This window comes from Drosophila mojavensis, unplaced genomic scaffold, assembly GCF_018153725.1.
Source record: "Drosophila mojavensis isolate 15081-1352.22 unplaced genomic scaffold, ASM1815372v1 contig_16, whole genome shotgun sequence".
Taxonomy (NCBI): Eukaryota; Metazoa; Arthropoda; class Insecta; order Diptera; family Drosophilidae; genus Drosophila; species Drosophila mojavensis.
The window spans coordinates 9305911-9323017 of NW_025318693.1; the positions used below are offsets into that span (position 1 = coordinate 9305911).

Genomic DNA, 17107 nt, shown 5'->3' on the forward strand with positions numbered 1-17107 from the left:
ACTGCTCCACCATTCGCTTAACCCTGCCACAACTTGTTGCCAAGATGACTCAGCTGAAATGAGTTGGTCTTGGCTGCTGCTGCCATAATGAAATGGCATTTCGTAATGGCTGCTGCTGCTGCTGCTTCTGCTGTTGCATGTCCTGTCCTGGTCGCCTTGTTGTTTGTTTATTGTCTGCGGCGTGGTTGCCACGGTTGCCTGGTTGCCGTGTGCCTCGGCTGCCACAAGTTGCCTGTGCGGGTTTTGAAATGTATCTCAGAGCAACACACACCTTTTATAAAGACATTAAATGCGAGATATATGGCATGTGTGATTGTGATAAAAATGTATCTGTTACGGCTGCGACCTGCAGATGCAGATACAATACCCATGTTGTTGTTGTTGTTGTTGTTTTTGTTGCTGCTGCAGTTGTTGCTGTTGCTGCTTGTGGTTGACGCTGCTTATCGATGTGTAAATAATTAATTTTTCTGTATTTTATTTCTCACTCTTTCTGTGGCTGGTTCAGCTTCGACGTGCTGTATCTGCTTTAGATTCTTCTTTTCGTAGCCATAGATATTTTGTTTAACACTTTAAAATTCAAATTGATGGAATAAAGAAGTTTATATGTTTCAAATTAATAAACATTATTTTTGTTGTGCACTTTTATCACCTGTGGCGCTGCTTTGCGGGACTTAATTAAAAACGATTTAAAGCGTTTATTACGCGCTGTGCTACCGTTTGTTGAGTCAGCATTTCGGTGCAGCAGTTGGGGGCAGTTTGTGGCAACTGCGCACGCGCGCACGCTCGTGTTCCTTTATATATATGTTTATATGTATGTGTATGTATATTTCGTATCCATAAGATACATTTTGGGAAGCATAGCATTTCTTTTTTTTTAATCGTATCAACTGCATGCAGAGCTACACAGTTGTTCGTTGCCTGTTGCCCAGCTTAAAGCGTAACAGAGGTGGCTCAACACACACACACACACACACACACTCAGCCTGCAGAGAACACCAGTTCCAGTTCCAAAATGGAAACCTCATAAATTCAGTTCTCTCTCTTGCGATCTCGCGCTTTGAGGCTCTCTTAACACCCTCTCTCTGTCTCTGTCTCTTTCTCTCTCTGTCTCACTCTCTCAGCTACACGCTCTCTCCGTGCTGGCAACAACAAGAAAGTCGTTTAGGCCTCGTTAACAACCAAAAAATAAAGTAAAACGGCATCTTGAGCTGCTCTGGCGAACGTGTTGGAAGTCTCAGCCTAGACGCTAGCTTAGTGCCATCTCTCTCTCTCTCTCTCTCTCTCGCTCGCTGCGTAAGCCAGGTAGAAAAGTCAAGCGTAGCCGAGGTAGCAACATCGTCGGCAACATATTGCTGATGACGTTGGATGGGCTCTCGCTGCTGCTGCTGCTGCTGTTGCTGCTGTTGCTGCTGTTGCTGCTGTGGCAGCCAGGTTAAGTCGCGTATGCGCCACCGGAATGCCGTGAACCCATTACCTGTTGCCTGGCTGCCTGCTGTATCTGTGCCTTGTTGGCTGCCAGCTACTACTTTGTAAGCCAAATTTATGCGTCATATTATGCGAGAGAACTTTAGACTTAACCTTAACTCTGATCACAATGTCAATTTCACGCTCTCTCTATCTCTTTCTGTCTCTGTGTCCCTCTCTCTTTCTATCTATCTGCTTGATATTTGTTAGCCCGAATTCGAAACTGGATGCCGCTAACACGTTAGAGCCTAATTTATAAGTCCAGCAGAGCTGTTGTTAGCAAGATTAAAATCTTAATTGCGCTTTGGAGTTCTTAAAATTAAATACGTTAAAATTTACAGAATTATGAATGGTTATGAAGTTAATGCAAATGGAAGGGAACTGTATAGTTGGAAGCTAGCTAAGAAAGAGGATATAGTGGAATAGTTATATTAATAGTGTATATCTGGTTTTCATATTTATGGGAATATATTATATCATTATATGATATTATAGCTAGCTAATAACGTATACCTTAAGAATATATTGTTGTTTCCTATATTTATAAGTATTTATCATATGATTTTATTTATTTCTCTTAGCAGCATGTTGAGAAATAATGTTCTAGTTAACTAATCATGTGGCTATTAGCCTAGTTTATTTATGTTTGGTACTCAATTCGGTTTGTTAATTATATTCTGTGTAGAGTCTTAATCTCATAAATCCAAAAAAAAATTGCCGCTCTTGAAGATAAATGCGTAAGAATTCCATATATTTGAATGCCCTCATAAATACGTAGTTTTTTGTTCCAACCGAATTCCCAGGCGAGCTCCGATCACTCGAAATGGCAAGGGAATTGCGAATTACATTTGCTTACGAATTGTCGAGAATTTCCTTTTACGAGGCTCGAAAACAAATTTTTCGAAAAAATGTGTTTTTTACATTTTACTTTTTAGATAACACATTTCAAATTATCGGAATTCGACTATTTATCAGTTATCTTTCAATGTATTCAACTCATGGTAAATTGTTTTTCACAGTGAAAAAATTAACTTCAATGTGGCAATTCCAATAATTCAGTTGGAATTAAAATCTCAGTAGATCAAGCCCTATCTAGTCGTCTGCCCAAATTTCCTCAAATCTAACCTTAAACATTCGGTGTATTTCTCCAACTGTCCGTGTGTAGAAATGATTGTAACTCTACCGCAATTTAAAGATCTATAGAATTAAAGTGTGTTCCATAGGCCTATATACAGTGCAATTATAATTATACTGAGCAGAACTCAATATCAAGTACCCAAAAAGCATTTCCATATATCCAATACTTAAGTTTTAAATAACTCGAAATATAAATATAATATGTAATTTTTGTATATGAAGGTTGCTCATAGAATATACTAAATTTATGGCATCTCCTAGTCGACCACTTCCATTCATTCTACTTTGCTCAATTGGAATATTTCCAATTCCGATGTGCTTCATTTGAACTCTGGAACTTAATGATCAGCAAATTTCTATAAATGTGCTTTAGACTCTGCGCACAATCGTAGAAACGGCATACGGAACCATATAAATATATGTCCAATATTTCTATGAATATTAATGTGTCGAATATCAGAGCTGATCGAGCGTGAAGCTGATATAGAACAATACATATAGGCACACATTACTCTAGAGTTGCTGATAAACACCTATTGCATGCACCACCTGCCTATACCCCTCCTCCTCCTGTGCTCTGCTGGTGCTTTATTTTTGGAAACGCTTCTTTGATTAATGATGCCCCAATGGAGCCGCCTGACTGCGCCTGACTGACCAAATTGAATTAAAGCTGTTGCCACAGCACTCGACTCGACTCCGATCCGGCAATTAATAATGAATGCGTCAAACTCATTTAAGCCCCCAAATAGCCGCAGCTGGCTCTGGTGCCATAAACCAACTATTTTCACACACCCGGAACGTGACTAAGTGGCCAAGTTATTTTAGCTGTTCTCGCTCTGGCTCTCCTCTACAATTCATTCATCAACCATAATACTCAACTAGACTGATTTTCCCCCATTCCCGATCTTTTGCAGAAAACTGGGCCTTGACTTGGTGCCACGCGTGGGTCCCCTGGCCGTGGATCCGCATAGCATCGGCATTGTGAAGCTCTACAATGTGCATGTGAGCAGCGCGGATAATGCCAAGGCGTCATCGGTAAGCTAAAGCTGATTGAGTGATGTAAACACTTCATATATAACTCTTTCTCTCTCCCCTACCATCAATCTCTCTCATTATTGCTCTGTATGCCACTTTCTCTCTCTCGCTCCCAATATCTGTCTCGTTCACTATTCTTTCTGTGTTTGTCTGTCACTGTATCTCTCTTTCTATCCCTTTTTTCTTCTTTTCTTTATTTTCCGCTCCCATCTTCACTTTACTTCATACTCTCTATTACTCTCTCACTTTATATCTCCCTCTCTTTATCTCTACCTTTCCGTCTTTCTTATTCTCCCTACCTTTCCGTCTCTCTCTCTCTCTCTCTCTCTCTCTCTCTCTCTTATTTTCACTGTCCATCTCTTTCATTCTGCTTCTCTCTTTCATTCTCTCTCTTATTCACACACTTCATCTCTTTCTCTATCTCTCCCACAGAGTCGCGGCACTTTGCGCCGGAAGATTCAGCGCAAGATTCTCAGTCATCATTTGTATTTCTGCATGCGAGATTTCGGACATCGCATTGGCGGCGATGATGCCGAGGTGTATTTCTTTCTCTATGACGGCAATCGCATGCGTCCGGTGTCGGAACGTTTTCTGGTCAAAATCTCCAAGGATGGCTTCTCCAATTATATCGAGAAGTTGCACAGCAACTGCACCGTCTTCACGGATCTGGGTAAGATTAGCCTAGCTCAAAGTGCAATTCTCATATACTAAACTCTCTTGCCGCAGGCGCTGCTGATCTCAATGAGGAACTGCATCTGGTGGCCGTTGTTATGCGCGTGGGCAAAATCATTCAGTCGGATTCCATGAAGAAGACCGAGAAGAATAACTCCTCGAGCATGACCGGACCCACCTATCGTCGGCCGTACGGCGTGGGCGTGCTGTCCCTCGCGGACATTTGCCAGTTCGACAGCAGCCTGGAGCAGCAGTCATCGGAGGAGCGCGAGTTCAACTTCAAGCTGTATCAGAGCGAGGAGAAGGACTTCCATCTGCTGCCCGAGCTGATTATCAAGAAATCCAGTGGCAAATACTCGCCGATCCAGCCGGGCAACCAGAGCACCCAGGGCATCGTGGTCTCACTCAAGCTGCTGCACGGCGGATTGGTTCAGGCGCGCAAGGAGCAGCCGTTGCTCTTCCAAGGCACGACCATAACGCGGAAAATGGGCTTCCCCGATGTCATCATGCCGGGCGATGTGCGCAACGATCTCTTCCTGACCCTGGAGCGCGCCGAATTCGAGCGAGGCGGCAAGAATACGGGCAAAAATATCTTGGTCACGGTCGTTGTGCTCGACGTGACGGGCAACGTGCTGACGGACTGCCTGTGGGGTGCCTCCGGCATGGATGCACTGCCTCAGTATCGCTCCATGATCCTGTACCATCAGAATGCGCCCAGCTGGAATGAAATGCTGCGCCTCAGCGTCCCCATCGACAAGTTCTCCACGGCCCACGTGCGCTTCGAGTTCCGGCACTGCTCGACGCGGGAGAAGTCAGAGCCGAAACTGTTCGCCTTCAGCTTTGCCCGGCTAATGGATACGAGCGGTGCCACCTTAGGCGACGGCCTGCACGAGCTCTATGTCTACAAGTGCGAGGATCCCGCCAAGCTGCAGCCGGCCAACTATCTGCGCCTGCAGTGCCGGCCGAGAGATGCGCAGGCCAAGGTGGATTGCAGCGGCTGCTTTAGTCGCAGCTCCAAGGAGGTGTTCGTGCTGCGCTCCCTGCTCTGCTCCACGAAGCTGACGCAGAATGCGGATCTGCTCTCGCTGCTGCAGTGGCGCGCCCATCCCGAGACCATACAGGACTCCCTGACCGGCGTGCTGCGGCTAAACGATGAGGAGCTGGTGAAATTCCTGCAGGATGTGCTCGACGCCCTCTTCGCCATGTTCTCCAACGAGGAGGGCAACAGCACTCAGCACTCGGGCCTCGTCTTCCATGTGCTGGTCAGCATCTTCAGTCTGTTGCAGAGCAATAAGTTCCAGCACTTCCGGCCCGTGATGAACGAGTATATCGAGAATCACTTTGCCGCCGCGCTGGTCTACAAGGGCCTCATCACCTCCGTCGAGCACATGGCCGTCTTTATGACCAAAGCGGAGCATCCGGATCCGTTTCAGAAGTGCTTCGGCTCGTTGGAGTACATATTCAAATTGTTGATACAATCACGGCGTCTCTTTGCGCGAGCAACTGGAGGGCAGTACGAGGACTCGTTTAGGCGCGATCTGCATTCGCTCTTCACAGCGCTCAATGGGATGTTGGCCGTGCCGTCGTACGACGTCATCATTCCCACGCAGGAGGCGTTGCTGAACTCGACGGGCGTGGTGCTGGAACAGCTGAAGGACACGCTGCCCGCTCCAGAGCTGGGCATGCTGGCCAGGAATATGCTGGACGCGATACCGCGTGGTGCGCCCATACGACTCATCCAGGCCAAGCTGCAGGCTGTCAAGGATCTGGTGTCGGGCGAGCTCTTCCACGAGGATGGTAAGCCACTCAGGTAGTTAATCCGGATTATAAGCTAGCTAATCTTTAACCCTTTCAGATTCCCGCACCGTTGTCCTTTCGGTTGCCTGCAAGCATCTGCGCATGCATCTCAGCCGGCGCGATGAGCTGCGCCTGTGCGCTGAGATTCTCTCGGAGATTCTCAGCCAGCTGTTCGAGCTGCAGCGGGAGCAGCGCGAAAAGATCACCAACACGCTGCAGCATGATCTGGACTCGCTGTGCAAGAATATCCTGGGCATCCTAATACGCACCATCAGCATCATCATGGAGGGCTCCAATCCGAATCTGCCCCAGCTGGTGGCCTGTCTGCTGGGCCTGCTGCAGCTGCTGGACGAGACGCACTATAAACGCTACTGGGACGAGCTGACGCCCAACAAGGATCCGCGCGATCTCAAGGACTTTCTGAGCAAATCGCTGCTGGTCTACGAGGAGCTGCTCACCCAGGATTGGCTGGTCTTCCCCACCGATTGGCTGATCATGAAGCTGGCCGCCAACGATGTGATGCGCAAGTCGCTCGAGGAGTTCGCCAAGCCGCTCGTCTATCGCTTCCTCGGCCCGCAGGCCTTCGACTCGCAGCTCTGGTGGAGCTACTTCAGCCTGGCGGTTACATTCCTCACGCAGCCCTCGCTACAGCTGGAACAGTACAGGGAACCGAAGCGCCTAAAGATCTTGCACTCGCACGGCGACATGCGGGTCCTGATGGGCTTCCAGATACTCAGCATGTGGTCGCAGCTGGGCGAGCAGAAGCTCCACTTCATACCATCGATGGTGGGTCCGTTCCTGGAAGTGACCCTGGTGCCAGAGCCGGCGCTGCGCAAGGCCACACTCTCCGTCTTCTACGACATGATGCAGTGCGAGCAGGTGAGCCAGAGCCTTACCTATTTTCACCTGTTTAAATCCTCAGCTACATCTACTTCTGTCATTCCCAGGCTGCTCGCGGCTCGTTCCGCTTGGTGGAGAGCGAGCTCATTGATAAGCTGGATCTGCTGATCAGCGAGAACAAAGGCGACGACGAGTATCGGGAACTCTTTAGCACCATGTAAGTACGCTTTGCCATCTGCTTAACTATATGGTATATATCTGATTTATATATATGTATATCAATATATGTATATTCAAATGTATATATATCTATATGTCTGTATAAATGTCTCACCTCAATCAAACACTCATTGCAATCGCCATCCATATGTAAAGGGAACATCTCAGCTTGGTGTAAGTTCAACTCGCATTTATTTGCCTTAGAAACACCCTAAATAGTATATAGTCAAGTAAATCGTAGTGCTTTTATTTCGATTTGTCTTGTAGCTGCTTCACGTAAATACTTAAACACATTTCGAAAATATTCCCCAACTAAATATTTCTTAATTGAGATACTTTTATTTTTATTTTTTCTGTGATCTTAAGTTATATCATGCGAAATTCCATCTAGTCCTATATCACCAGGATATTTAAGCTTGGGTTATATGTTTCTATTTGAAACTTTCTAAGTTTTATTTTTATCTTTCAACATTAAGTTCTGATCTTTTATTAATCTAAAAGAATATCTAATTCTGCAAAACATATCGTCCAGGATATCTAGTCCTCTATTCGCTTTTAAGTTCCAATTTCAAACCATTTTTTTCTCATAAAAAATGTATTTTATTTTCGAAAATTATGCACATGTAGCTAGCTATATACTTACACAGTATCAAATTTTATTCTAATATCGTAATATTATCCATCAGAATATTGAATCCTCGGCTATTTCATTTCGAAATTCCATTGAAGATATTTAAAAAGAAATGCCATTTCGACCCTTTGTAATAATATAAATCGAACCTCTTCTAGTTTGCTGGAGAAGGTGCGTACGGAGAACCCTAGCTGGAAGGATGCGGGCACCGCTTTTATAGCCTCTGTGACGCGTCTGCTGGAGCGACTGCTGGACTATCGCAGCGTGATGCAGGGCGAGGAGAATCGAGACAAGCGCATGACCTGCACCGTCAATCTACTCAACTTTTACAAAAACGAAATCAATCGCAAGGAGATGTATCTGAGGTGCGTTGAGTCACTATGATCTCTAAGCAATCTTTGAATCGATTAATATAGTCCATTTCAATAATACCGCCCACAGATACATCTATAAGCTGCACAATCTGCATCTGCAGGCGGAGAACTATACGGAGGCGGGCTATACGTTAAAGCTGTACGCCTCGATGCTCAGCTGGGATCGAGAAACGCAGAGCTTTGCGCCCTTCGACAACAGCGGGCAGCCGGAATGGCAGCGCAAGGAGCGACTTTATCATGAGGTAGGTCCACCCTAAAACTACCCGACTCTATTGGCTTATAAACTCTCTATGTATACATCTTGCAGATACTCAAGTACTTTGACAAGGGCAAATGCTGGGAGAAGGGCATACCGTTGTGCAAGGAGCTGGCGCAGCTGTACGAGACGCGACGCTTCGACTACAACAAGCTGAGCGACATACTCATCCTGGAGGCCAAGTTCTTTCAGAACATATTGACACAGCTGCGCCCGGAGCCGGAATACTTTCGCGTCGGCTTCTATGGCATGGGCCTGCCGCTTTTTGTGCGGGTGAGCTAACGCCTTACCATAGGCAAAAGAATCCACTCACTGACCTGTCCAATCTCTTACAGAACAAACAGTTCGTTTATCGCGGTCTGGAGTACGAGCGCATTGGCGCGTTCACGCAGCGCCTGCAGACGGAGTTTCCCAGCGCCCAGATCCTGGCCAACAATAGTCCGCCAGAGGCATCGATCTTGAATGCGCCCGAGCAGTACATACAGATCAGCAATGTGCGACCGGTGGGCGATGCGCAGGCGCTGAAGACGGCTATGGTGCCGGTGCCGGAGAAGATTGCGCGCTTCTATGAGGTGAACGATGTGACGCGCTTCATCTATGACCGGCCCATGTATAAGGGGCCCATCGACAAGGACAACGAGTTCAAGTCGTTGTGGATCGAACGCACCACCCTGGACATAACCAGCCCGCTGCCGGGCATCTTGCGCTGGTTCGAGGTCAAGCACAAGTCGGTGCAGGAGCTGACGCCAGTCGAGTATGCCTGCGAGATTATCAACAATGCCGGCAAGGAGCTAGCCGATCTGATTGTCCAATACAGACGTGATCCCAAGCGCAACATCAATCCGTTTTCGATGCGCCTCCAGGGCACCATCGATGCCAATGTCATGGGCGGCATCAGCAAGTACCAGGAGGCCTTCTTCTCCGAACAGTTTCTCAAGTCTCCGCAGGGCGCTGGCCAACAGGCGAATGTGCAGCGCCTGAAAGTGCTCATATTGGAGCAGATACAAATTCTGGAACAGGCACTGGAGCTGCATGGCCAGCTAGCGCCAGCGGGCGTGCAACCGCTGCACAATCGCCTGCTCGAACGCTTCTCGCAGCTGAAGCAAAGCCTCTCCGGCATGGGTCGGCTGAAGCGTCAGCCCTCGGAGAGCATTGTGAATACACCGCTGCCGCCGTTACCCACAGAGCAGCGAGCCGCAGCAACTGCAGCAGGAGCAGGAGGCGGAACCGTAGCTGGAGCTGGACTTGTCCACCAACAGGCGAACGCCAACTATGTGTACGAGCTGGATGAGATTTATACGCGGCCCGGCGATACGCTGCGTCCGGTTGAGGCCATGAATTCCTATCAGACTCTCAGCAAGGAGAGCCTCAGCATAGTTCTGCCGCCCGTCGAGCAGGCGGATGCGCCGCCAGTGCCGCATCGCCCACGCTCCCAGAACTTTGTCACAGCCGGCGTCAACGGCGGCAGCATCGACAGCCCGGAGGTGCCGCCCAAGCGCCAGCCCATGAGCAGCTCATCCAATGCACCGCCCCTGCCGCCGCGTGGCATTACGCCGGACAAGCGTGCCTCCAATCCGATGATATTCAATGATTTCGGCGCTGGCCACGCATCAGATGCCGCTGCCAGGCGGCACTCAGCACAGCAGCAGCACGGCCAAAAGTATTCTGTGGTGGACATCAGCTTCGATGATCCCGAGGCGGATCAGCAGCCGCACTCACTGCCGCCCAATCTGCAGGAGGCGGGCAATCACCTGAGCGTTTGCTTTGCGCCCAACGATTTCCGTGACTCTGGCATCTCGACGACCAGCTCGCGAGAGCTCAATCAGCTGAACAATCTCAGCGAGGAGTCGGCCAGCCTATCCATGAGCACGGTTCACCATCGGGAGCACTGTCGCATCAGCTCCAATGGCAGCCTCGATATGCACATGCATGCCGGTGGCATGAATATAACGCAACGTGACAGCTCGACCAGCTCGTTTGATGTGGAGGACATACCCGTGCCTCCGCCACCGATACCGCCCAAATCCTTGGGCGTGACGGCGAACGGACTGGGCCCAAATCTGACGACGAGCGACGAGGCACACTCACCCAACACACATGCATCGCTCAATCATTCCATTAACAATCACAATCATCATTCACACAACAATCAGCAGCCACAGCAGCAGCAGCAGCAGCCGCAGCCGCAGACGCAGCCGCCGCAGCAATTCAATGGCGATGGCGCCGGCGAGGGCTACAGCTTGCCGCAGCAACAGCTGCTGGCCAATGGCCGTGCGCCTGGGCCTGCGCCGGTGCCGGTTGCTGTTGAGGCTGCCGTCAGTCATCCACCTGATGGCGGCACTTTTTGAGTTACAATATGTCGCTGCCATCACCCACCCGATCAGCCGCATCAGCCACACAAGCCATCCTCGTCCACCTCGACCTCGGACAGCAGCGAGTCGCAGACCGCCAGCGAGAGCTGTGACTCCAGCTGCTCGACGCAATCGTTGACACCACCACCAGCAGGAGCACTAGGACCAGCAGAGCCACCAGCAGCGGCTGAGAGTCCACCCACACCCATTCCACCACCGCCACCGCCACCACCGCCGCTCTCAGCTTCAGCTACGTACAATCATTTCCGGGCGACTCACAGTCTGGCGTATTGTCAGGACTGCCTGTCGTCGCCATCGCCCACGCCCACCATCATCACGGAGCAGGCCCAGGTACATGCCACGCCCTCAACGACAGCACCGCCCCACATCGAGCACTGTTCGTGCGGCTTGAGCTTCTCGGTGCAGACGCAGGCCAGCTCCAGCTCCAGTTATGGCTATCAGTTGGAGCAGCAGCACCTCCATTGTCAGCAGCAGCATCATCATCATTATCATCATCATAACCATTATCAGCATCAGCATTAGCATTCGCATCAGTCAGCCGTTACCCATAGAGAGTGAGGATTAGTTTCGTATAACAAGTATTGTGTCGATATTAATTAATACTTTAATCTCAGTTAATTTTAATTTTAATTATTTGCTTCGGTGCCAAATGTTGTAAAAAAAAAAAAAACAAAAACAAAAACAAAACAAAAATTCTATACTAAACGCAATATTTACTAAATATCTCTCTAAATACATATAAATATATCAGTTAGGATTATGTTACGAATGTGGAATTGTCGCTTAAGTTACTAAGCTGCATTAATAAACTGAATAAACTAAATATATATGTATATCTATAAGTTGATCAAGTTGAATAAATTCTATGAATCTAACTATATCTATATAGACAAAGCATATGAAGAATCAAAACGAATTATACCAAAATCTGTAACGCTAATCAAAACAAGGTTCAAGCTAAATTTACACACATACACACACACACACACATACAAATGATAAAATGTGCAATGCAGTTTTTACTTTAATAAACAATTATATATAAAATATACAAAATATATACATACATATACATATATATCTCAACTTTCATAGCTATAATGCATAAAGCCACAATCGTTTTATATATTTTTATCAAAAAAAAAAAAAAAAATACATATAGTGAAGATATCTGCGTAAAATACTCATAATTTATTTAAATGAACAACTAAGCAACAAATAATTAATCCACTTTTAATAGCTCAGAAGCAAACTAGTCAACAACGACAGCGCGACAGCTGTGAACTATGAACTTTTTTGATATATATACATATACCCTATATATATATATATAAATCGAAAAGAAACAAAATATGAATTTATTAGAAATCAATAAAATATAAATAATTTACACATAAATACAAGCAATTTCGTAAAGGTCTCTGATAAGGGAGAGGGTAAAGATTTTATACATATATTAATTTCTATTCATTATGTCTCTACCCTACCACTACTATACCACTTACTATTCCTGTCCGAAGTTGTTTTCTCTTCAATGTAGAGAGAGATAACAGTATTACACTTAAATTCATCAATTTCACAACCGTTAAAAAATGTTTATTGGGTAGATAACAAAATAATATTGCACCTTATTATAATATTGCAACTTTGATAATATTTTCAATTTCGTCAAGCTGGTTAGCTCGCAGCTGTAACTCGCATTTGATTGATTTCGTTGATCAGATGCTTGTTGTATTTCTTGCAGTTGAAGGGAGTCATGGACTGGACGGTCAGCGTACTGATCATCTTGCCGTTGTACAGCTTATTCTTGCAGCTCAATTTAAAAATGTACAATGTGTAATTAATGTCAGTAAAGATTTGTAGAGCTCTAGCCGGATCATTCTCCAAGGCCTCAACAACCTCCTGGGTTGTATGCCTAAGCAACTGCTCGCCGATCTTGCCAAAGCAGATGACCTCACGGTCCGAGGTATAATCACTAATTTTTATCTGTGGCATACACAAATTAAGAAATACTATTCGAATATAGATGAAGGTATACAGTACTCACTTTAACCCTTAAGATATACTTGAAGTTAGGAGATACTGCATCGCAGGATTCGCAGCGGTATAGGCCATCGCCCACATCCACGACCTTTTTGTTGCAGTTCATTTGAGGACACGCTTTATAAAAGGCATTCGTCTGAATGACATTCTGCACTATTGCTATGCATTGGAAGTAGTCTGGCCTGTCACCCGAACCCAGATTTCGAAAGTACGCATCCTTCAGGGTCATCAATTCAACTCTCCGAGCAGAGACTATGTTATCGGCGCCCCCATTATCGAACCAAACACGCAGCTTGTGGGCCTCAGGTATATCTGGATTAATTTTAAGAGTTGAGCCCCAGCCCACGTTAAGGCTCTTCCAGTCGCCGTATTCATTGACACGCGATCCCTTGACCAAGATAACGGACTGCACATGTCCATCGAAATTGACGGCTTCATCGCCCCAGAGCGTTAGAGTGACGGCAGCATTGCTCATATCCACCAGGGTGAGTTCGCGTTTCTTGAACTCCTTGTTGGTTTTAGTCGAAATTCTGATGTCCAATTTGCCCACTTCTGTGCAAATACCAATTGTATTGACGGCTTCCTTATTTCCCATATTCGATACATGCGACAGAGGTATCAGGTCGAACTTTACTTCGGGTATGTCACCATTGTCGTCGCATAGCTGAACCATAGTCTCGCCTATGAAAATCATCTCAAATTCATTTTTCAGTTGGGAATACTGTGTGTTGGCCGGCTTAATCCAACCGTTGGCGATAAAGTAAACATTGCCATCATCGATCAGACTGTGGAATTTATCACACTGGTCCTTAAAAGCAGTTACACGAATCTCACCAGATTTATCAAATAAATTCATGTTAAACAATCTGCCTCCCTTATACGAAAATATGCGCGTCTTACCGCTAACCCGGGCCTTTATAATCCATTTGTGCTTATATGGACTTAGATGGGCAATCGGAATAACTTCTTCATTAATTTGGTTGCAAGATTGATTACTTATCGCAAGAGCAGATACTTCCGGAGCCGTAATCTGCTTAGCCGCATTCTCGTAGGTCACGGGCTCACCTATTTTTGTTTTTACTTCATATTCCGAATTTAGCACTGTTATCTCGTCCACAATAATCTCGGGGCTGCAAACGATCGATTATGGACACATTTACAGCCGAATTCAATTATCTACGTACTCACCGGACACCCCCCCTTCCAGCCATGTCGATCGAGTATTTGTTTAGCCGCACAATTGTGTTCTCACTGAGCAGTCCTCTGTGCTGCATTTTATTCAACTCAGTGGCCAGCAGGACACAGGTATGGTAATATTCGCCATCAGATAAGGTGATGCGATAACGATCCTCATCTGGATTGCCCGTATTTAGTTTCTGAACATTCAGAATCTGCAGAACTGGATTTAATACCTTATCGCCTTGCATCATTCACTGCAATATGAGTCAGATCGTACACTACATTGCATCAAGATTTTTCAAATTGTAGTATGTATACTTACCGTTATTGCACCTTTAGTTAGACTTGCAATCAACGTCATTATAAAATTTGATTCAAATGTATTTTCTATAGATTTTAATATCTTCTTGAATAAAACAAATCTAGTAATCGCGGGAATGTACAATTTAATGAATACCACTGGTCAGTGTGAATACCTAGAGCTCTTACTAAGAGCTTTTGTCGCAGTGTTTTATCAGCTTTAAAAAATACAGCTCTGCGTGATCGTGACTATCGATGGCTGCCTACTATTGGAAATAACTCGTAGACGAAATCGGAGGCCAGCTTGCACATCACTAACAGTGGCAGGAGCTGGAATTAGGAATAAGTCTCCAACCATAACAATTTATGACCAGCTGATCAACATCTCGTCCTTCACTGTCCTGCTAGAAAACCCTGTAATTTTCTATAGCTAAATGAAATGAATAAATATATATATATATATATATATATATATAAATATTTGACCATAATTAAAAATGAAGACAGCTTTAATTATAAATGTTTAAGGTATACACGATTGTGTCCCACTGCATTTATTTCAATTAGGTGCGATATATATAATATTTAAACTTAATTAATTGGCTTAACATACATATTTTCACGAGACGCGCGCTGCACGTGTAGAAGAGCTAGTTAGCAGGTCCAATGCCCGTCATTTCCTTAAGCTCTTTTATGAGATGTTTATTGTATTCCCTGTAGTTGATAGGACTCATGGACTGGACAGTCAGTTTGTTGCGCGTCATGTCACCGTACATCTCATTCTTGCAGCGCAATTTGAAAATGTAAGACGAGAAGTTGATATCGGAGAACATTTTCTCCGCGGTTGCCGGATCGTTCTCTAAAGCATCACCAACTTCCTGAGCCGAGTGCTTAAGCAATTGCTCGCCGACCTCGCTGAAGCAGGTCACCCAACGGTTCGAGGTCCAATCCCCAATGCTCATCTGCAAGGAATCAAGATTAGAAATGAGAGAAATAAAGCTCAATGTATATTTAACTCACGTTAATCAGAAGGCGATATTTGAAGTTGGGAAATGCTGCATTGCAGCGTTCGCAGCGGTATTGGCCATTTCCCTCATCTACGACCTTTTTATTACAATCAGTTTGAGGACACGCTTTGTAGAATGCATTCTCCTGCTTGACAATATGCACAACTGCCTTACATTGGAAGTAGTCTGGTTTGTCGCCCGAACCCAGATTTCGAATGCGAGCATCCTTCAGAGTCACCCAATCAGTGCTGAAGCTGCCACCGCCAGTGCGCGCAGAGACCATGGTGCTTATATTATCGCCGCCTCCATTATCGAACCATCCTCGCAGCTTGTGGGCCTCAGGTATATCTGGATTAATTTTAAGAATTGAGCCGCCGCCCATGCTAAGACTTTTGCCGCCGTTGAATTCATTGATACGCGATCCCTTGACCAAGATGACGGGCTGCACATGTCCATCGAAATTGACGGCTTCATCGCCCCAGAGCGTTAGAGTGACGGCAGCATTGCTCATATCCACCAGGGTGAGTTCGCGTTTCTTGAACTCCTTGTTGGTTGTGCGTGAAGTGAAAGTCTGCAGCTCGCCCACTTCTTTGCAAATGCCTATTGTATCGACGGCTTCTTTGTTTTCCATGTTCGACACTTGCGAAATAGGTATCAGATCGAACTTTATTTCGGGTATGCCACCATTATCGTCTTCGTCGCATAGCTGAACCATAGTCTCGCCGGTGAAAGTCATCTCATAATCATTCTTCAGTTGAGAGTACTGCTTGTTAGCCGGCTTAAGTTGGCACTTGGAGAAGAAGTAGACATTGCCCACCTCGATCAAATCGTAGAACTTATCGCACTGCTCCTTAAAAGCGGTGGCACGAATTTCACCGGATTCGTCCATCAAATCCATACTGAAGAGTTTACCTTCGCCGCGGGCATTGCTCCAGGTGCGAATGGCCGTCTTTGAGGTAACTCGTGCCTTAATCACCCATTTGTTCTGATACGGACTTAGACTGGCAATTGGATGTGTGAGACTGGCATTGAGTGTGCCGTTCATGGTGCTGTTCATGGTATTGTTATTGTTGTTGTTGTTGTTATTGTTGTAAGATTGTTCCTTTTTAACTGGAGCACTTGCTGTAACAGGAGCTGCTTTTGGTACGGTGTCCTGCTTAGCCGCATTCTCGTACGTCACGGGTTCGCCTATTTTGGTTTTCACCTCATCACCGGAGTTCAGCACAGTCACCTCGGTGACAATGAGTACGCGTCTAAGAACAATTGCTCAGATAAACATTTGCAGTCAATTCCAAATTCAATAATCAACTTACTTGCCGGAGCCCTCTTTGCCAACCATGGATGTCATGTACTTGTCCAGACGCACGATTGTGTTCTCGTTGAGCAGTCCCTTGTGCTGCATTTCATTCAATTGGCTGGCCAGCATGGCATAGCTGTTGTAATACTTGCCATCAGACATCAATAACCGAAAGCGTTCCTGATCCGTATTGGTGTTGATCCGCTTGATACCCAGGATTTGCAGCACCGGCTGTGGGACATCCTCGCCGTGCATGATGCGCTATAAGGAACGCCGGTTCAGTTATTGCAACAGAAACACCTTTAATTAATAAATTATTACCGCAATCACGCCTGTGGTAAGACTAGCAATCGGCATTATATAGTTTAATTACGATAGGATTTTCTGCCAAAAAAGAAACAATTACAGTTATTGCGAAATGCAGCGCAGTTACAATCTGTGTGATGCCCGAAGTGGCGGGAATAGTAATGTGAAAAGCTTTAAT

At 46.0% G+C, this 17107-nt stretch overlaps 3 protein-coding genes across 3 annotated transcripts in view; 1 reads left to right on the plus strand and 2 right to left on the minus strand.

Moving 5' to 3' along the window:
• Nucleotides 1-10805, plus strand: part of LOC6572902 (dedicator of cytokinesis protein 3) — a 38690-nt gene extending 27885 nt beyond the window's left edge. Inside the window, exons 4-13 of the mRNA XM_044007499.1 lie at nt 3516-3636; nt 4069-4306; nt 4363-6105; nt 6164-6984; nt 7053-7162; nt 7321-7338; nt 7954-8160; nt 8237-8411; nt 8477-8698; nt 8761-10805. Of these exons, the coding sequence (XP_043863434.1) occupies nt 3516-3636; nt 4069-4306; nt 4363-6105; nt 6164-6984; nt 7053-7162; nt 7321-7338; nt 7954-8160; nt 8237-8411; nt 8477-8698; nt 8761-10773 (5668 nt within the window). The 3' untranslated portion in view covers nt 10774-10805. The remainder of the gene's footprint in view (nt 1-3515; nt 3637-4068; nt 4307-4362; nt 6106-6163; nt 6985-7052; nt 7163-7320; nt 7339-7953; nt 8161-8236; nt 8412-8476; nt 8699-8760) is intronic.
• Nucleotides 10806-11936: 1131 nt separating this feature from the next.
• LOC6572901 (replication protein A 70 kDa DNA-binding subunit) lies at nt 11937-14528 on the minus strand. The gene is made up of 4 exons (XM_001998970.4): nt 14342-14528; nt 14029-14273; nt 12845-13970; nt 11937-12783 (listed from the first exon to the last, which is right to left on the minus strand). The coding sequence occupies exons 2-4, from the start codon at nt 14268-14270 to the stop codon at nt 12475-12477; spliced, it is 1677 nt and encodes a 558-aa protein (XP_001999006.2). The 5' UTR covers nt 14271-14273; nt 14342-14528; the 3' UTR covers nt 11937-12474.
• Nucleotides 14529-14832: 304 nt separating this feature from the next.
• LOC6572900 (replication protein A 70 kDa DNA-binding subunit) lies at nt 14833-17094 on the minus strand. Its single transcript, XM_001998969.4, has 4 exons — nt 16945-17094; nt 16640-16884; nt 15340-16579; nt 14833-15281 (listed from the first exon to the last, which is right to left on the minus strand). The coding sequence occupies exons 1-4, from the start codon at nt 16978-16980 to the stop codon at nt 14970-14972; spliced, it is 1833 nt and encodes a 610-aa protein (XP_001999005.1). The 5' UTR covers nt 16981-17094; the 3' UTR covers nt 14833-14969.
• Between the last annotated feature and the right edge of the window lie 13 nt (nt 17095-17107).